We start from the raw sequence: 20594 nt of genomic DNA, 5'->3' as shown, positions 1-20594 counted from the left end.
TTGAATATTTGCTTTTTCTGCATCAGTGGAGATGGTCATGTGGTTTTTTTTCTTCATCCTGTTAATGTAATGTATGACATTGATGGTTTGCATGTTGAACTAACCTTGCATTCTGCTTGGTCATAGTGTGTAATGCTTTTAAAATATTTTGCTAAATTAGGTTTGCTAGTATTATAAGAGTTTTGCACCAGTGATCAGAAAGGATGTTGATCTTTATTTCTCTTGTCATGTCTTTGTCTGGCTTTGGTATCAGGGTAGTGCTGGGTTTACAGAGTGAGTTAGGAGATGTCCCTTCTCTTTTTAATTTTTTGGAATAGTTTTAGAAGGACTGATGTTAGTCTTTCTTTATATTTTTGGTAGATTTCACCAGTGAAGTCATTGGATCCAGGGCTTTTCTCTTGTCAGATTTTTTATATTGATTTTAATCTCTTAACTAGATACAGGTCTATTCAGATTTTCTGTTTCTTCATGAATAGTCTTAGTAGGTTTTGTGTTTCTAGAAATTCATCCATTCATCCAATTTTTTGCTGCATGGGTACTAATGTATTCTCTTTTAATCCTTCTTATTTCTGTTAACTGTAATAATTTTCCCACTTCGGTTTCTGAATTTAATAATTTGAGTCTTTTTTATTTTTTTCTTAGTCCAACTAGCTAAAGGTTTGCCAGTTTTATTGATGTTTTCAAAGAATGAACTTTTGACTTTGTTCACTTTTAAAATTGTTTTTCTGTTCTTTATTTCATTTGTCTTTGCTCTAGCTTCAGTTTATTCTCCTTGTTCTAGTTCCGTAGTTGTGAAGTTAGGTCATTGATTTCCTCTTTTTTTTTTTTTTTTAAATTTTATTTATTTATTTGACAGAGAGACCCACAGTGAGAGAGGGAACACAAGCAGGAGGAGTGGGAGAGGGAGAAGCAGGCTCCCCGCCGAGCAGGGCGCCCGATGCGGGACTCTGTTCCAGGACCCTGGATCATGACCTGAGCCGAAGGCAGACTTGTAATGACGGCGCCACGCTGGCGCCCATCCTTACTCTTTTTTAATCTAAGCGTTTATAGCTATTAATTTCCCCCTTAGCACCACTTACGTTGTACCTCACAAGTTTTTGTAAGTTGTGCTTTCATTATCATTTGTCTCTAAGCATCTTTTAATTTCCTTTGTGATTTCTTCATAATCCATTGGTTGTTTTAAAGTGTTGTTGATTTTCCACAATTTTGTGAATTCTCTGTTAATGATTTCTAACTTTATCTCATTGTGGTTGGAGTGGATGTTTTGTATGATGATCTGTTGGGGCTCAGTTTGTAATGTAAGGTCAGGACTCCCTCGAGCAGTTCTCGGAGGAAAGGTCTAGTGGCCACATACCCTCCTAGCTTTTGTTTGTCTGGGAATGCCCTGATTTTACCCTGAGTTTGGAAGGACAGTTCTGCTGGCTATAGAATTACTTGGCTGACATGGGTGTGTGTTTGTTTGTGTTTGAGTGTTTTGGGTATGTCAGCACACGGCCTCCTAGCCGCCAGTATTACTAATGAAACATTTGTGTATAACCTTATTGGGGATCCCTTGTATGGGACGGTTTGCTGCTTTCCCATGGCTTTCAAGAGTCTCTTCTTGTGTTTTGTCTTTTATTTTTTTAAAAAGATGATTTTTTATTTTAGAGAGCACATGATGGGGAGGGGTGGAGAGAGAATAAAAGAATACCAGGCAGACTCCGCACTGAGTGTGGAGTCCAACACAGGGGTCAGTCTTACAACCCTGAGTTCATGACCTGAGTGGAAACGAGTCCAGACGCCTAACTGACTGAGCCACCCAGCACCCTTGTTTTTGTCTTTTATAGATATATATATATAAATTTCATAATAAAATAATAAATATAATAATAAATATAATTATAAATAATTTTATAATATAAAAATCCATATATGATATCCATATATAATGGATGTGATAAAATTCATAATATAATAATATATATAATATAATCCATAATATAAATAAATTATAAATAATAAATATAATAATAAATAAAATAAAATATTTTATATATATATATATATTTGACAGACAGAGATCACAAGCAGGCAGAGAGGTAGGCAGAGAGAGAGGAGGAAGCAGGCTCCCCACTGAGCAGAGAGCCCGATGCGGGACTCGATCGCAGGACCCTGAGATCATGACCCGAGCCGAAGGCAGAGGCTTAACCCACTGAGCCACTCAGGCGCCCTTGTCTTTGTCTTTTAAAGATTTTATTTATTTATTTGACAGACAGAGATCAGAAGTAGGCAGAGAGGCAGGCAGAGAGAGAGAAGCAGGCTTCCTGCGGAGCAGGGAGCCCGATGCAGGGCTCGATCCCAGGACCCTGAGATCATGACCCGAGCCAAAGGCAGCAGCCCAAACCACTGAGCCACCCAGGCACCCCGTCTTTGTCTTTTAAAACTTGTATTATGTGTCTCTCTATAGGTCTCTGAGCTCATCCCTGGATTTGGTCGAGCTTCCTCACTGTTCGCATGCGCGTCTTTCATCAGATTTGGAGTGTTTTCATCCATTACTTCCTCACATCTTCTCTCTGCCCTTTTCACTCTGGCTTCCCTTTCTGGGACTCCCACAATACGTACATTGGTTAGTACCCCGCTGTCTTGCAGTCCCTCAGACCCTTTTAATTTTCCTCCACCTGTTTCCATTCTGTTTCCCAGACTTGGTCGTCTCCTTGCTCTGTGTTCAGGTTTGCTGATTCTTCTGCATGGTTAGATCTGCCTTGAATCTCTTTAGGGAAATTTTCACTTCAGTCATCGTAGTTTTCAGCTCTTGACTTTCTTCTGGTTTCTGTTTAGGTTTTCTATCTCCTTATTCATATTTATGTTTTGTTCGCATGTTGTTTTCCTGACAATCTGCACATCTTCATTTCTTTAAACATCCTTAATACTTTCCTTTTAATGTCTTTGTCTAGTGTATCTGACATCAGGTCTTTTTCAGCGGTGATTTCTGTTGGTTTATAATTTTCCTTTCATACTTTTTGGGTGTTTTTTTTTAATGCCTCATTATTGTTGAACGCTTTCTTTTTTTCTCTTTTAGTATAATAACGTGGTAACTCTAGAATTCAGTTCTCTCTCTTCCTCAGGGTTGGCTGGGATTTTAGTCATTATATTGATTCGTTGATTTTTTTATTATTATAGGCTGTCTTTGTGCCGGGTTATCAGTCTGAGGTGTACATTTAATGTCTTCTCAGGTCTTGACTGAGCCTTTCCGTGGGCACGCACAGTCCCTTCCTAATTCCCACCTGTGCAGCTGTTTCTGAATGTCCTAATGTGTGGCTCCCAAAAGGGGGCCAAGGGGGCCCTTGCCCTTTCAATGCCCTTGGCGTCGCTGGAGCTGGAGCTGGAGGGGTGGCAGCGATGGCCGCCAGGCTCGGTGTCGGCACCTGTGTGATGGGAAGCCACCGTCCGTGTCAGAGCGTAGACCCTGCTACTGGGAGGACAGGTCCCTGCCCACCTGGTGTCTGCAGGCTGTTCCAGAAATACGTGCACAGCTGCCTGCAGCGTGGCTGGGTGGCTGCGACCGTGCTGAGAGCTCGGAGAGACCCACACTGACGACTTCCCCTGGACAGTTGCAGGCCTTCGGCAGACCCCACAGTCCCCAAAGAGTCCCATCAGACAGAGTCTGCCCCTGGGGTCGTTGCCTGGGTGGGGAGAGATTCCTGGTGCTCCCTGCTCTGCCCTCTTCCCAGCATCCTCTGTCTAAATTCCCTTGTTTTTCACCTTTATTCTGCAGTGCGGCTTCCCTGCTCACTCGCTGAATCCAGCTCGTACACTTGTTTCCATCACTGCATGTGCCTGAAGTGAAAAAGGTTGCTAACTTGCTGTTTTTCCCCTTCTCTCTCTGCGAACAGGAAGACTGTGACCCACCCGTCCATGAGAGTCTCAGCATAGAAAACACACTGTGGGCAAGCACCATTGTCGCATCAGGTACGAGACACGCTCTCTCACTAGTGCCAGCTCTCACATCTAGGTGCTCTGTGTAGTGGAGTGCCTGCGCGCATGGTGTCTGAAAATCCCGCCCTGCGCCACGGGCCCTTACCCTGAGGGCTGAGTCCTAGCAAGCTCTGGCTGTGGGCCGTGGGCCGTGGGCTGTGCGTGGCAGGGAGCAAGACACAGAGCAGCTTGGGGGCTTCTGCTGGTTCTGATTCTCTGCAGACTTCTCAGTGTCCCTCACTTGGACGTGGCACAGCGCAACTGGGGAGGGAAGTGGTGGCCCTTGGGGGGGTCTTCCCACTCCTCAGTCACCCAGGAGAGTTCGGAAGAGGTCACTGAGCTGGGTTTGTCTGTCGGGGAGAAAAGTATCCAACGAGATGGGGGCTGTGGGAGGTATTTCATGTTGGGCCTTTGGAGACCAGAGTAGAGCTGCTTAATTTTCTTCCGAGTGACACTGGGGGATGTTGCAGTATTTCTACTGTCTGAACGGGGCGGGGGTGGTGACCTAAAGACACATTTTGGGGAGTAGATTCTCTGGGAGGTATTGAAATCTAAATGATGGTCAGCTTCTCAGAAAGTGGTTGACTTAGTACTGGTAACCAGGGGAGAATCTTAGCAGTGAGGAGCCTGGGGGATGCTGGTGGGGGTTGGAAGGCTGGGGGACGTGCAGGGTAGGGCCGTCTCTTCTCAATCTGTGGCCCAACACCCACAGCCTTCCTGCCTCGGAGCTCAGTTGCTCTTCTGATCCCTCCGCAGGCCAGGTGCTGGCGAATGCCCAGGCCTGGGTGCTCAGGGGAAGGATGGCTTAATGAAGTGAGGCTGGTGCTTTACCCTCTGCCGAGTGCCACGGGGAAGTATGCCCGCAAAGCAAAGAAGCCAAAATCCTTACCCGGCCAGAGCTCACGGGAGGAGCAAGCAGGGGCTCCAGGGAGGGGGTGGAGAGGCACAGGTTGGATTTGGGAGCTCCCTGGCAGCTGTGTTGAGGGCCTTACCACTGTAGGCGGGGGAGGCTGGTGCCGGGGCCACGGGCCCCGGAAGGGAAGGGCAGGGCAGTGCTGGGCACGCGGGAGCCATGGGGCCTCTGTGCACAGCAGCGTGTAAACGAGACCCCTGTGGGGGTCCGCGTGTGTACCTCTTAGGGACTAGAGGATGTGAGGGAACCTAGTTTTATACTAATGTTTTCTATGTTTAAGAAAAAGCTTGATGGCAAATAGGACAATTCTAATAGAAATTGAGGCATTTCGTGATTTTTGTACTGATGATTTTTTAAATTTCTCAAACTAAAGAGAAAGAGAAGTAAGGCAGCACACCAAGGAGAGAGTCGAAGGGCGCAGGCCAGGTCTCGGGCTGTGCAGACCCCAGGGAAGACACACTCACCGTGCCTGGGGGTCACTGTGGACAGGGAACTGCTGCCAGGAGAAGTCTCAGTCTCGTCTGTGCTTCCTCCTTGCTGCTGTTCTGAGTCACAGGCCGGTGTGGTGCTGTCGCCGGTAGCCTCCCTGTGCTGTCCTGGTTGTTCACACGGCGCACAGCTAGGCTGTCGCAGGGCCAGGATTTCATCCAGGGGGCTGTCCTCAACGGCTGTCACCCTTCAGCCTTTAGTATTTCATAGTTTGTAGGAAAATACTTTAAACATACCGTAAATAAGCTGATACTTGGTCACAGATTTCACGTTTTCCATGTCTACAGCTGTATTCTATTTTGTTTCCATCATAATGAAGATGCGTTTTCAAAAATGTTTTATTTGTGATCTTTTTGCTCCCTGTGTATTAGGATGTTGCTACTGACCCCCAGTGCTATCGATCTGTGGCCTCTCTCCCCGCAGAGACGGAAGCCCCCGAGCGGAAGGCTTCCGTGATGGCCTTGATAATTCCCTGTACACACCACTCCTCTCCTGTCCACCACTCTCTGGGTGACCTTGACACGTGGCAGCTCCTCGTTGCATACGTGGGCAGAGCAGACATGAATCTAGGTGTCACGTATGCTGACGACTGTTTCTGACTCCCTCGTGCTTAGAGTTCAGTTAGCCCACTGGGCCTGTGTTCCCAGAACGGATTTCTACTGCTCCAAAACCATCCGTTCAAAAAAGTTTAAATAAGACCCTTCTAATTTTAATTTGTGTTTGGACATTTTAAAAATGCAAGCTGTTTTCACTAATTTTAAATATTTTAACACATACCTACCTTTATTTAAAAACCTTAATAGTGTGAGCAGTTATTAGATTCTGCATATTATCAAACTGCTGTGCTCAAGCTACGTTTGAAAGATCTTGGGTTTCTAGGAGTTACTTAAGGGCTCATATCTTCTTTATATTTGATTGTAAGTTGAGAAAGAAAGACCAGAGTTTTTTAAATTTTTATTTTTTAAATGATATGTGTGCACTGAATTCAGATTGCCTCCTAGGTAAAGTGAACTTGGACCTTCCTCCCTTGCCTGGGGTTCTGAGTGCGTGGGAACGAGGGCTCATGTTAGCACTCCAGGGGACCAAGGACCAAGGGTCCCTGAAGAGGGACAGACACAGCTGCTTGTGGTGCCTCTATCTTCATCCCCGTGTTGGTCTGTGGGCGCCATTCTTCCAAGAGCAGAGTCAGTGACAAGAGAGTGTTCTGATCTTAAACTGCCAAGAGGCGGAAAGCAGAGATGTTCCTCTTGAGCAGGGCTGCTGGGCGCGTGTGCCCACGGTAGTGACCCCCTCTAGAGTGGGGGCACGTGTGCCCACGGCGGTGGATCTGCCAAAGCAAGGCTGCTGGGCGCGTGTGCGGACGGGGGTCCGGGCTGACCTCTCCAGAGTGAGGGTCTGTGCGTAGACAAGGGTCAGGGCTGGTACTGCTGGTGATAAAGAAACAAAATGAGAGGAGACACTTGGACACTTTTATAAAGCAGTTGGATGAAATGATTTAATGTTGAAGAAATTGGGATATGCACATTCTGTTTGGTTTTTGTGTTGTTTCCTCTCCTTCGGTGATGCTTGGCATGGTGTTTCACGAGACTAGTGCTCGTGACCTCTTAGAAACTTTGAAACCACCCCTGTTGCTGTGGTGTGCGTGGTTTGTGAGGCTCCTGCTGCAGAGGGGGCGCGGGACGGGCCATGGGGAAGCAGGAGAGCCTGTGTCCAGCTGCAGCTCCCGAGGGTCCTAACCCTGAGAGCTCTGCTGTGGCTGCGCTGGCGGCAGGTGGGGGCGGCAGGTGGCGCAGGCGCAGTGGGAAGCCCAGGGGCAAGCAGCCCTGCCCGAGGAGGAGCCCAGAGCTGGTGCAGGTGGCGGTGTCCGTCTGTGTCTCTCTGAGCCACGTTGCTGAGGCGAGTCGTCAGGGTTTGCGGGGCCGTTGCGTGCTCCTGTTGCAGCCGAGCCTGGGGCTCTGTCGGGACGCGCCCAGGGAGAGCACGTCGTGCCCAGGAGCCGGCGGGTGCCGCGTGCCAGTCAGGAAATACTGCGGTTGGTTGCGAGCTCGCAGGTCGGTGGGTCTCAGACGTCCCACCTCGGTCCGACTTTCGGAAGAATGAGCTCTGTTGTTCGCTCTCAGGTCTCGTTTTGAAAATGAGCAGGGAAGCCCTCGGCCGTGTCTCTGCCTTCCCGACGGAGCGCTCAGCCGGGCCGCGCTGACTGGTCCGTGAGTCCGAGCGGGCCGTGCTGGTGCCCAGGAAAGGTGACAGCCCCCGAGAGAAATGCGCTGAGTGCACGGAGTGACCCTTCGTAGTGAGGACGGGAGGGTCTCAGAATACAGGTGGGCGCCTTTACCAGACGTCAGCGGGTCACACAGGGAACGCCGCAGGAGGCGTTCAGGTAGAGGCTCTTCGGTTCGAGGCTCAGCGCGCAGGACCGACGGTGGCATCTGCGCGTGTCCGGGCGCACGAGTGTTGTTGGTCTGGGCAAGTCTCAGATTGCATTTGGGTCCTCCCAGCCGCGGTGCCAGCCTGGAATCCGCACCGCTCATAGTTCGTCTGGATGTCAGGACAGTGTTGCCGAGCCTGATCACGTTTTAAGTCTTTTCTGAGACACTTTGTTCTGCTAATATTAAAAATAATTTTGTAGTTTATCTTGTTCTTTCTTTGTACGTTTTTAACATTAGTGAGCTTATTTAACATGAGACACTCGTGTATTCTGTTTAAGTTTCGTGTAGTTGGCAAAATAGGAAGAAAACCCTGGCGCAGTCAGAGCTACTGTATTGCTTCAGTGGCACGAGAACTGCTGCTGTGTTTGTCGTGGGAGTCCTGGGGAGGGTGAGGTCCCTGCGCAGTCCGTGCTTTCCTGAACACCTGGGGCAGACTGTCGTCTGCGGGTTTGTTTGGACAGGGCTCCAGAAGGGTAGCGTCCACACAGTTTGGGCCACCTTCCACGCTGGAAGGGCTGCTCTGCTTCCAAGAGGCTCAGGAAATTCAACCTCACAGCTCTGCCAGCCGCACACAATTAACAAGGAGAGAAGAAAGGAGATGCTTATTTTGAAAGAAACATGTGTCACCTCTGTGGGGTGACCGCTGAGCCGTCCTCTAGCACCTCCCTGTCTTCCTGAACACTCCGTGGGTGAAACTGTTCATTATCTAATGCATATAATTTGCAGCTATCTGTTCACATAAATCCAAGAGATCGCTAGGATTACCTTTATTCCGTGGGTCCTGACTTATGACGCACTGAATTGCACACATTGCACTAATGTGACCTCAAAGAGTTTTTGTAGAACCGTTACAGTGAATCCTGCAGCGCTGTTGGTCTTCGGGAGTTTATGGACTTGGTCATCTTTAATCATTTCACATCAGAATTTATGGAAACTAGGAGTATAGATTATGCATAGCTACCGTTTAGAACAGACTTCTGTGGTTTCTAATTTGACATCACAGAGATGAGTGCCTCGGAGCCTTCGTAACCCAAGGTTGTTCCGGGTGTTTCGTCTTTTACCTGAGGTCTGAGGCGCGAACACAATTAGAAAACCAGACTTTAGGAGACATGAGTTTAAAAGGCTAATGACACCTAAATTCAGCATCCGGTATTAGTGATGTAACTGTCCCTCGTTGTTTTAATTGTATACGAGCTGAAATGTCCGCAGGGGCTCGCAGACCTGGCAGTGCTCGACTGTGTCGCTCGGGGACGGTGGCTCCGCAGGGGCAGGGCTGCTCTGAAGGCCCCAGCATGCGTCCGAGGACTTGAGGACGCAGCGTCCCTGCACTTACCTGTGGGGCTGCCCACGGGGACCCACGAGCGGTGTCAGCCTTTCTCCTGACAGTGAGAAGATTGTTAGTCCATTTCCTGACGTAGTACGTAGGGAAATTTGTACGGCTGAAGAAATCATTTGAGTTCCTCAGAGTTTATTTTGAAAGTTGAGATTAGACTTTCTTGAAGGAGTTAAATTAAATGTGCTGTGAGATAAATTTATGTAAAAGTGAGTAGTGACTAATATTCTCCATCAAGACTTTGATGAGGAAGTGTTCTCTCTGTGCTCACCCTTTGAGGCATCTCTGTAAGCACCGCTCTCGTGTTTCCGCAGGTACTGTAATAGGTGTTGTCATTTATACTGGAAAAGAGACTCGGAGTGTAATGAACACATCCAATCCAAAAAATAAGGTAGGCTAGCTGAAGGGGCAGCTGCTTTAATGACCGATTTTCCCTTCCAGTAAGAAAGTACGTGCGGTTCTGAAGAGCCTGTTCATAACCTAAACCAGACTCTCGGGTCTGAACGTGGCAGCATGCTGAAGAACTTCCACAAGTGTCTTTTCTTGGTCAACCGAAGTTTCTATATCTCTTAAGTTTTCTTTGTTGGATATACCATTTGCCCATGATTTATAGTTTGTACTCTTTTTATACGTTGATGGCTCATTTAAAAAAAAAAAGAATCTGTATTAATAGTTAATAGTTAATAGTATTTGATGGTGTGACATTGTTGAACTTGTTTCATTTAAGTTATTTTCATTTCACAAGCATGTTGAAAACCGATTTTAGTTTTAAAGACTGCTTGATTAAATTCCTGAATTGATCATGTTTCTGTTACACTCCTGAAATCGTCGCTTACACAGGCAGCACGTGTATGCAAGTTCCACAGCCCGTTTGAATTCTCCGTTGCTGTTACTTGGTTCAGACATTTTGTACGGTCAAGTCACAGAGTGGGTCATGTCCACTTTATGAGAAGTCTTTCTAACTGTGCATTTTGCTCTTTATTTGAAATGTAATCTGAGCTGCATCTAAGTAGAACGAAAAAGCACTCCCGCGCATTTAGGACTTGCTTTGTGAGTAACTGATAGAAGAAGTTGTCTTTTGTAGGAAGTTTTATTGCTGAGCAGAGGAAATGAAGTAAATTTTTGAAAAGATATTTTTAAAGACAAAATGCATTCCATTTTTTCCAGCGAAATACTGTTTCAAAAACCAGTTAGCCCTCCCGGCATCGGGAAAGTGGCCCCTACCCTCCGAGTGCCTGCGCATTTGTAGCACAGCAGAGGCGCTCTGGGGCGTGTCCTGTCTGGAGGGTGTCCTTGCCCTCTCCGGGGTGTGCGGCCCCCCCCAGCGGGGCTGAGGAAGAGGCGTTCGTGGACTCCAGATGTCTGTGTGTGACACGTTTACTCAAGTGAAAGACCCTTTCCCTGTGATAACGGAAAACGGTGCCTGTCGATGTGTACTACAACCTTGGGCTCATCCGAGGAGACCGAATGTACCGCAGGTTGTTATTTTCCAGTAGAGTTAGATGTATTTAAATTATTAAACAAATTATTGACAGAGTTACATGCATATTTGTTGGTATGTGTTCTATGAAGTACAGTGATTTTTTTTCTTTACTAAGCAAAACCTGAACGTTCTCCTGATGCATATATAGGTTGTAGGGTATGTTTTGTTTCTTAATCATATCTAGTCATTTTACTTTTAGGATGACTGTGAGGGTAAATTTAAATATTAAATTGTAAAATGTTAACAGTTACCCTGTCACGTAACACAGCTCCTGTCTCCTCCTGCCGTACGCGTCAGGACAGCTTCCTTTCTGCCGTGCTCTCCCCCTGGGGGTGTGGACCCAGTTGGGCGACCTTTCCGCAGTGTGTACCGGTGGTGAAGAACTCCGGCTGGGGCTGTGCTGCGCGGCCAACCAGCTCTGTGACACTGGGCAAATGGCTGGTTGTGCGTCTTCCCGCTCCGCACCTGTTACCCAGCATTACTGCCTTCCTGTACCGCGAAGCGTGCCTCGCGAGTGAGTGCCCGAAACACTCAGCGCACACCTCGCTGTGCGGGCACCCCGCCCCCGCTGCCCCGCGGGGGGCTGGATGCACTTGTGCCCCCGGCAGCAGTCCTCCCTCCCTCCTTTTAAAAAAAAAAACTTGGAAATGTCCTCGGTGTTAACACAGCATACCTTAGTAGGAAGAGTATCTCTGACTTTTTGCAGAGCTGGATGCTGAGCCCCTCTCTGCCGCTTCTCAGCCTCACGGGTGGCACAAACATGCTCTTCCGCTGGCTGGCGCCTTCCTGGTGCTGCCGTCACACCTCCCCTGCCAGGTGGGTTTCCTTGTGACGGTGACAGCTGAGGCCCAGGCAGAGCGTGACGCGTGGCAGTTGCTGCGTGAAGTACTTGGTCTGTGGCTTCGTGAATCTGTGCCACTGCGCTCGGAGGGAACGCTGGCATCCGGTTCTGGAGCCGGGGACGTTGTGGCGCGGGGGGGGCTGGCTTCTCTGTGGAAGCGCTGTGGGTCAGAGAGAGCCACTTCTGTAAATTCAGGAATGCTTCCAGGAGAAGAATAAAATCTCTAAATCTGCAAACCTTAGTAAATCTTCCCAAGCATCAAGTGCCAGATTCATAAGAAAAAAATTCGGGAAACTTTATAAGCTACAGTGGCCAAAAGTCAGAGGGGCGGTCGACCTAGGGGAAGTACTGGTGTGTGTCGCATGAGAAGATCGTGTGATGTTCGGACCCAAGAGGGAAAGGAGAGCAGAAAACGTTCCTCACTTCGGGCCCCACGTGACGGCGACCTCTCGGTGTCCTTCCGTAGGTGACTAAACCAGCGAGCCTTTGGACTTCAGAGAAGGCCCCTGCACACAGAAAGGAGGCATTTCAGAGGGAAAGCAGATTCCCCTGAGTTTGCCTTCTTTACGGAAGCTCCCCGTTCCTCAGACTCCGTTCCGTGGCGTGTGGAGGGCAGCGGTGGACCCGGCGCTGCGGGGAGATGTCGCTGTGGGGCTCACGGCAGCAAAGAAGCCGGAGCTGGAATCCGTGTTTGTGATCGAGTCCTCTCTAAGGCACGCTGTGGTACAAATTGCCCTAAGAACTGCAGTGGCTCTGCTACAACCGAGACTGCTTTTCTCCTCAGCGCGTGTCTGACGTGTGGACGGGCGCGCTGCGCGTCATGGCCCCTCGGAGCCCTGCTGGACACGTGCTCCCGGCACCGCTGGGGGCGAAGACGCGGGCGGGCGGGTTACATACCGAATGGCTCAGGCCACCCTTCCTTGGCCAGACCAAGGAATGGCCTCACGGACGGGGAAGGCTGAGCCCCAGTGCGGAAGGAGGGTAAGCGGAGTATCAGTGGCTTCGGGCCGCGGGCACCCCCGTGGCCGTCCGTGAGAGTTCTCAGGCCTTTCGCGTACAGTAAGAGCCGAAACAAAACAGGAGCGCCGAGGAGCGGCCTCAGCAGCGGGGGCCGAAGCGGAGGACGGTCGGAGCCCGGGGAGGCCCGCAGCGCGCCGGCGCCGCACAGGTCGCTGGGGACAGAAACGGAGAGAGACGAGTGGATTTAGCGACAGGGGAGTCATTGTCTGTCATTGTGGCGGGGGATCGGACGGAAGCAGATGGGGGAACTCTGTGAGGACCAGGGGTGAGGGGAAGGCCCGGGCGGCCAAGGCTCCGGAGGGAGCCCAGCGCACCAGGACAGCCGCGCGGACGCAGGCAGAGGGTCTGACTGGTTTTGTTTCCGATGAGAAAATGATAAAATTTCATGCTTTCCATAAAACAAGAAAGGCCTTAGTTTATAGAGGAGAAGCTGTCGTCTGCGGAAGGGGGAGTCTTCGGGGCGTCTCGCGGCCACGTCAGGTCCCTGGAGAGAAGACTCCGTCGTCAGCACAGAAGAGCTGCCGTGGGCAGTAGCGCGCAGTCCCGTGGCCCTGGACGCGTGTGGCCCGTCCCCAGTCCGCCAGCCAGTGTGTCTCGCTCCGTAGCGCGTCCGTGGCCCTGGACGCGTGTGGCCCGTCCCCAGTCCGCCAGCCAGCGTGTCTCGCTCCGTAGCGCGGCCGTGGCCCACCCTCCCTGCAGCGTGAGGAGGGGGTCGTGCTCATTGGTGCCGCGTCTGCGCGCTTCCGGGACACGAGCCCTCCGGGAGCCGCGGCGCTGAGCGGGGCAGGAAGCAAACGGTGACCGTCCCTCCGGGACAGGGACGCACAGAGCGGCCAGCGGGAGCCGGAGAGGGTTTGCCCGAGTTCACCACCGAGTGCTCGAGCTGTGTCGAGCTGTGTGAAGGCCCCGACTGCTGCTGGAGTCTTCTGTTCGAAGCAGAGCCCGTCAGGGGTGGGGGGCTCTCTCAGGCTGATGTTCGGGAGCCGCAGAGCAGAAGCAGAGACGTGGACAGAGAAGTGGTTGCATCAGAGGGACTGGGGTGGGGCAGGTGGGTCCCGGCGACAGCCGTCTGCAGGTGCTCACGGGAGGAACTGCTGGACGTCGCGGCCCGCCCGTGGGGCCCGTCTCCCCCTGGGAACACACCAGCCGTCCCTGCGGGTTGGGGGATGGGGCTGTGACTTCCCCTGGAGGCCAGAGGTGTTCACCAGCACCTGTACCCTTCAGGGGCGCTCCCGGGGCTGAGTCAGGGGATGTGCGCCGTTTAAGCAGTGCGGCTGGCTGCTTCCTGAAACCTGTTGTTAAACTTGTCGTTCTGCCCGTCTCACTTCCGAAGCCTTCATTTGGGCATTTCTCCTTTTGTCTTCACTTTGTCTGTTTTGTTCTTCTGTTGCTGCTTGTCAGAAAGTAAACATTACACAGAAGAGTGAGGCGAAAAATAGGATGGCGTGTCTCATCTTCTCCCGCGGCCACAGACGCCCCCACTGGTCGCATTTTAAACAGATGGAGGCAGTCTGTGTAGCTGCTGCCTTCGCCCCCTGTCTCCCTCTGCAACGCTCTCTGTCCACACGGCCTTGTCTCGTGGCCCCGCTGAGTAGACCGGGGCTGGCGACATCAGCGTCACCACCGCCTGCGCAGGGGCTGCCCCCGGGTGTCTCTCATCGACCTCCGGAGTCGGAAACAGAGGGCTGGGACACATACTGATAACCGAGAGCCGCCGCCTCCGTCGTGGCCATGACAGTCTGAGACGGAAGAGCCTTCGTAGGCAGCTGGACTCCGCTGCGGCCAGGGTCGCTGACCGGCCAGCGATGCCCCCCACGCAAACTCACGCTTCCAGAGTGGGCCTTGGAATCTAAGGTGATCATTTTACAGAATCAGGACGTACAGCTTTAAGCTTATTTACAAGGCTTTATCAGAATACTCTCTAAGATGTAGCACGTTTTGTCCTGTCCTGGGGGTTAATATCGAATTCTCGGACGTTGTTCAGTGAAGGACAGTCCTGAGACGCAGGCCGGCTCCCGAGGCTCCTGCGATTCCTGACGCCTGCAGCGTCCCGGCAGGCACGAGCAGGGACACAGGCTCTACCCGGTCTGAAATTTCTATCTTAGAACTTCAAACAAACCGAAAGTTCTTATTACTAAGCAGTTACTTTTATAATAATATTTGGTGAAAGTTTAAATTATAAGGAATACAGCTTGAGTAATGGACTGTTTTATAAAACCTAGCTTGAGATATATTTAATAAGATGATACTTGATTACATTTGAGGGGGAAAAATTCTTACAGGAGGTTAAGAAAAATCAATTGTGACAGGCTGTCATTTTCATGCCGCTCATAACAATAAGTGCTCCGAGCAAGAGCATCAGGGCTGAAACGGTGACACAGACGGCCTCAAGCAGTCATTGTAATCCCTTGGGCGTACTGATTTGTGTTTCTAATAAAAAGATGCTTTCAGACGTCTCACTGACAGGTGATCTGTGCCATTAGGTGCATTAGAGCTACTTCTCGTTCTCTGAATTGTTGTAAGGGCCTTTTCAGATAACAGAACAAAATAGAATCAGCTCTGCTGTATTTTGCAGGGTGAAATATCAAGGCTGTGTTGGAGAACAGCTTTCTTATTTTAAAAAGGACAAATTATTAATATTTTAAGAGTTGCGTTGACTTTTATTAAGATGTTACCGAGGAATAACTTAGTTCTCTTTTTTCTTGTGGTTGCGTGCAATCGTAGCACCCCTTAATTTTTCTAATAGTTGCCTCCTTGAGTAATAAGATATCTTTGGGTTTAAATACGTGTTTAGAAACGTGACCGTGTGCCCGTGCGAGTGCCTTTGCTGTGGGATACCGCAGCGTGGTCCATCCCCACAGGCAACGAGGCTGCGGGAGTGCCGGTTGGGGTCACTGTAAGTAATAGTGACAGTCGCAGTGTTTGAAAGCCTCATCGGGAAAAGCTCAACGAGAGGAACAGGTGCCCAAGAGCACAGTTGGACGGCGTGCTGGCGGGACCCAGGGCGGCTCTCGGGGTTATGGCACGCACGCACCCACCTTTGCTGCACTGCTGTGACCGTGCACTTCCGTTTTCCAGCCGTTCACTGTTGAAAGTTGTGTCTTCATCAGCAGTGTGAATGTAAGGAGACTTACGGCTTCAGGAAAGCAATGAAGAGGCAAAACGCTAAGTGGTTAGAAAGCAGCCCTAACGATCACATCTGGGACGTAATGCTCTATCAGAGTGTGCAGCAGATAGCTACCCCGGAAAGCCTGGGTGTAGTCCCTAAGTTCCTTTTCAATATGAATTTGATTATAAAGCAGGTGTTCTAAACAGGAGCATGAGCATATTTATTTTTTAAATAATTGCTTTGTATCACTACAGCACTTAGTGCTACCTAAAGTCCGGGTGAGGAGGGCTTGTGAGTTACTCGTTGCTTACTTGGTGAGATTGTGGCCCCGTTAAATTCTTTACAGTCACAGACTGAACAGACAAGGGCAGGGGCCCTGGATGGCTCAGCTGGTTCAGCGTCTGACGCTCGGCTTCGGCTCAGCTTGTGATCTCGGGATCCGGGGATCCGGCCCCCGGTCAGCGGGGATCTGCTGGGGCTTCTCTCCCCTCCCCCCCTCGTGCTCTTTCTCTCAGTCAGTAAAGAAATCTTCTAAAAATGAAAAGTATCATTTATTCAAGAAGGAAATAAATGTTTTCCTAATGGTCTTTGTGTTTTTGAAATCCTTGTTTCCTTACTCTGAGGCCATGAGGACGGTTAGAAATTAGTGGAAGTGGGACGTCTTGCTGACCGTGACGTCTGCATCTGACTTCGTGCGAGCTCCCAGAGCGGAGTCCTTCCCGGCGCAGATTCTCCCGAAGCCTTTTTTGGTGGAAGCCATTTTGGGCAGATGAGAGACAGGATCTGGAATATCTAGTAGGACCGAGAGTAAGGAGTAAGAGCGGTTTTAAACCTTGGCCGGGCATTGGAGGAAGGTAGAGTGTGGGTGACGGTGGGATGAGTGGAGACAGGAGAAGGATCGTGAGGTCTTCCCGTTCTTTCGAGATTCCCAGAGTTGATCTCTTCTTCCCAGGAGGGTGGTGGCGGGTCTGGGTGGCACAGACCCGTGGTAGGACTGCATGCGGGGGCCTCCCGTGGCCATCGTGGATCGGAAACAGGTCGTCTGTATGGGTCTGGGTTCAGACGCAGACTTTGCTGGAGAAAATTGCAAGCCGGGGCGGCTAGAGGGGAAGCTCACTGGCCTCCTTGCTGTGTCTTGGGAAGGTCTGCTGTGCAGGGTGGTCACCTCCGCCGGCCCCCGTGTCTCTTCCTCCTGAGAGAGAGAAGCCGGTCCAAGGTTGGGGCGCGGTGGAGGGACATCAACTAGCCGGCACTTGGCCGGCCGAGTGCAGTGCTTTCCTACGGGCTGTGGCTGGGGTGGGGGGAGCCGGCCCCTGCTGGCCACCGTGGCAGCGTCAGGCCTCTGGCATATCGCCCACCATGCATGCTGAGTGATTAGAAGGTTTCCTTAAGGGACTGATCGTTTTTTTCCCCTCCACAGTTATTTTTTCTAAGTGACAGTTTTATTAAAAATATTCCTCAGAAGCAAATCTTAAGACATCTGGTTTCAACTTAATTGTTTTCTCCTACATCTGAAAACATACTCTGAATGCTACTGTTTTTTTAGTTTGATTTGTCAACATTAGAGTAGCAACTGTACCAAAGTTTCTTTTTTAAAACTGCATTAACTAAAACATGTGTATGATAAATTTAACATGAAATTAAATGGTTTTCTTTTCTCCTATGTAATTAACAGTGTCAGCTAATAATTACCTTTTGTAAAACTTTAAAATATATCGTGTGTGTGCGCGCGCGTGCATGCGAGCTTTCCCACCGTGAGGAACCGTTGACTGCCTGGCCGAGGGGCCGTCACCCACAGTAAGCCACTCCGAAAGGCTTGTTTTTGAGCCGTGGAAGACCGTCGAAACCGTAACTTTCTTGAGGCCTTGAGTCAGAATAACATTTTTGAGCACAGGACACACACAGTTCTGCGGGGTAAGTTACACAACAGACATTCCTTTTTCTTCACTTGAAGTCAGCATGCCAGTGTATTTCTAAATAGTATTTTCAAAAGGCAGTAGGAGAAGTTTCAGATATCCTCTGTGAAGGTCCTCCAGAGAGCAGAGCCTTCCGGCGGCAAAGCCTTAGTATTAGTTGGAATACTTAACTGTTTGACGTTTTTAAATGCTGGGAGGGGGTGGCATCATGGGAGGAGTGCTGCCCCAGGCGGGGGGCGGGGGTGAGGCCTCGGGGTGCAGGGTGACCAGGACGCACGGGACGCGGGGTGCTGGGTGTTTCACGTGTTGTCAGTGCTCTGACCCTAGTGACGGACGCTGGGCTCGTCAGTGCAGCAGCCGGCCGGGGGGGCTGTTGGGTCGGTGCTTTGAGTGTGAGGACCCTTCAGAAGACCCTATGTTCTCGTCCCTGGCGAAGGAGAGCACGCTGGTAAATGACAGACCGACATGACAGCAAGGTGCCGCAGGGGCTGCGGAGAGGCTTCCCGTCACCCTGGGCACCTGCATTAACTGGCTTTTTTGCCCCATTAACGCTTCTGAGTTTTTAAACAACCAAGACGTTACAACAGACAGAACTATCACACTACTTTCTGATTCTAGATCTTAGTTTTTGAAGCACATAGAGTTCATAAAATTTTTACTTTCAAAAACAAGTAGAGAAGAGGAATTGTTTGGAGTGCAGAATTTGCAAAAATTTTCACCCTGATAATTTAGAGATTTTTAAATGATCCATTTTAAAAAAATAAGTAAAAAATAAAATAAAAAATAAAAAAGGGGCTCCTGGGTGGCTCAGTCGGTTCAGCGTCTGCTTTCGGCTCAGGTCATGATCCCAGGGTCCTGGGATCGAGCCCCGCGTCAGTGTCCCTGCTCGGCGAAGAGTCTGCTTCTCCCTCTACCCGTCTCACTCTCTCTCAAAAAAAAAATAAAATGATTTATTTTATACAGATACACAGCAGTGTGGGTAGAATTTTGAAAATCGTTATTGTCTAAGCTGCCAGTCGCTGTTTGCATTGTGGGTCCTCTAGCAGGGGATGAGTCACCGAACTTGGGCTGAGTCGAAGCCTGCGCGTGAGCGTCCCGTGGGAGCCGCCGGCGCCCCCGTGTGCCGCTGCTGGAGTGCCAGGCTCTCGTCGCCGTCTTGCCCGTGTGCCCTCCGGCCTCCCCACCCCCTGCTCCCACGCAGCTGGCCAGCCCTCTCCCCCACTCCTGTCGGGAGGCACCCCGGTCCGGGCGCTGCTGCCAACCCCTCACCCACACAGCTCAGACAGCTGCTGTCCTGTCTGCGCTTAGCATCACACCCAGATGCACCCGTGCTTACAGAGTGCAGATCACTTGAGCTCAGTTTCCTGCCCAAAGCCGTCCCAGGGGCCCCTGTTTCTTGCAGGGCAAACACTGGCACCTCTGCTGTAGCCAGAAGGCCCTGACCTCTCTTGAGGCCTTTCTTGAGGCTCAGCGCCCCCCGCCCCCCACCCGCTCGCTGCCTAGCCCAGAGGCTCCCCTCCTTCTGTGTTCACCAGGCTTCGGTGGTCTCGCTCGCTTAGCCTTCTCGGGCAGCCTCAGCGCTCCCGGCGTGAACCCTGAGCTTCGAGGGGAGACGGAACGAGATGCCGCGTGACTCGCCCGTCAGGCCTGTCCGCCGCCTCAGGGAACCTTCTTGGCCACAGCGATTGGTCACCCCTGTATTTCAGGTGCCCTGCCTGGTGCACATGCGTAGCAAACTGGTTGAACAAAGGCGTGAATGTGAGTAATCGTTAGTGTACGTGTCTGCCTCTTCCACACGTCTCCAGCTCCCCAGAGGCAGACGCTGTGCCTTGTTCTCTTCCTGCAGTCCAGGCTCCTCAGACATGATCAGTGTGGGGCAGCTTGCTCAGCCGCGAAGAAGGTATCAGGACGATTGGCCTGAAAGCTATGTGGTGTCTCTGGGGGGGGACGGGGCCCCCCTGTGTTGAACACCAGAGGTTGGAGATGCTGTCTTGGGTGGTAGTGTCCGGCAGTACGTGGGGGGGTGAGGGACTGGGGGGTCCAGGGTGGGGTGTGGTCTACAGGGTCGGGGGCGCATTTGTGCAGCACTTGTGCTCCAGATACAGCACTCAGCACTTGCTGCATGTCTTCGTGTGACTGTGCTGTTCGGTTTGCTCCTGGCACTACTGTCTGCCTGTCATGTCCGTGATTGATGCTCATACTGTCCCTGTGGCCTGTGGGAGCACGTTCAGCCCCGTGTCTGTGTCCCATTGTTATAAAGCCATCGTTTAGAGATCCTGGGAAAATTGGGCAGCCACATGCACAAGAATGAAACTGGACCGTTCTCCTACACCACACACAAAAATTGACTCAAAATGGATGAAAGACCTAAATGTGAGACAGGATTCCATCACAGTCTCAGAAGAGAACACCGGCAGCAATCTCTCTGACCTCAGCTGCAGCAGCTTCTTGCTAGACACGTCTCCAGAGGCAAGGGAAGCAAAGGCAGAAGTGAACTATTGGGACTTCATTAAGATAAAAAGCTTCTGCACAGCAAAGTCAGCAAGACTAAAATGCAGCCTCCGGGATGGGAGAGGATGTTTGCAGATATCTTATCAGATAACGGGTCTGTGTCCACGATCTGTAAGGAACTTGTCAAACACAACACCTGAAAACAAAAGAATTCAGTCAAGAAATGGGCACAAGACGCGAACAAACATTTCTGCAAAGCAGACATGCCGATGGCTACCAGACACATAAGAAAATTTCGGCACCAGCGAAATACAAATCAAAACCACGAGGTACCCCTTCACACCAGTCAGAGTGGCTAAAATCAACAAGTCAGGAAACAATAGATGCTGGCGAGGATGCGGAGAAAGGGCAACCCTCCTGCACTGTCCACAATAGCCGAACTATGGAAGGAGCCCAGATGTCCATCGACACACGAACCGGTACAGAAGATGTGGTGTGTGTATGTACAATAGAATACTACGCAGCCATCAAAAATGAAATCTTGCACTGATGTAGATGGAACCAAGAGGGAATTACGCTAAGCAAAATAAGTCCATTAGAGAAAGACAGTTATCATAGGATTTCATTCTTGTGTGGAATTTAGAAATGAAATAGAA

The 20594-nt window shown here is 50.5% G+C and overlaps 1 protein-coding gene across 9 annotated transcripts in view; it reads left to right on the top strand.

Moving 5' to 3' along the window:
* The window catches only part of ATP9B (ATPase phospholipid transporting 9B (putative)), a 217169-nt gene that overhangs the window by 96746 nt on the left and 99829 nt on the right, over positions 1–20594 (top strand). For 6 of the 9 annotated variants that reach the window (XR_009345865.1, XR_009345864.1, XM_059139646.1 and 3 more), the window contains 2 exons: positions 3873–3948; positions 9433–9509. The exons of 1 other annotated variant lie outside the window; for it this stretch is intronic. Coding sequence is in view for 4 of the 8 variants with exons in the window: in XM_059139646.1 (XP_058995629.1) it covers positions 3873–3948; positions 9433–9509 (153 nt within the window). In the remaining 4 variants the exon portion in view is untranslated. Of the gene's footprint in view, positions 1–3872; positions 3949–9432; positions 9510–20594 lie in introns of those variants that run through there. 2 more of the 9 variants (XM_059139648.1, XM_059139649.1) reach the window with 2 other exon arrangements.

This window comes from Mustela lutreola, chromosome 11, assembly GCF_030435805.1.
Source record: "Mustela lutreola isolate mMusLut2 chromosome 11, mMusLut2.pri, whole genome shotgun sequence".
NCBI classification, from domain to species: Eukaryota; Metazoa; Chordata; class Mammalia; order Carnivora; family Mustelidae; genus Mustela; species Mustela lutreola.
The sequence above is the reverse complement of the archived record's forward strand: the minus strand, read 5'-3'. Positions and strand labels throughout refer to the sequence as shown.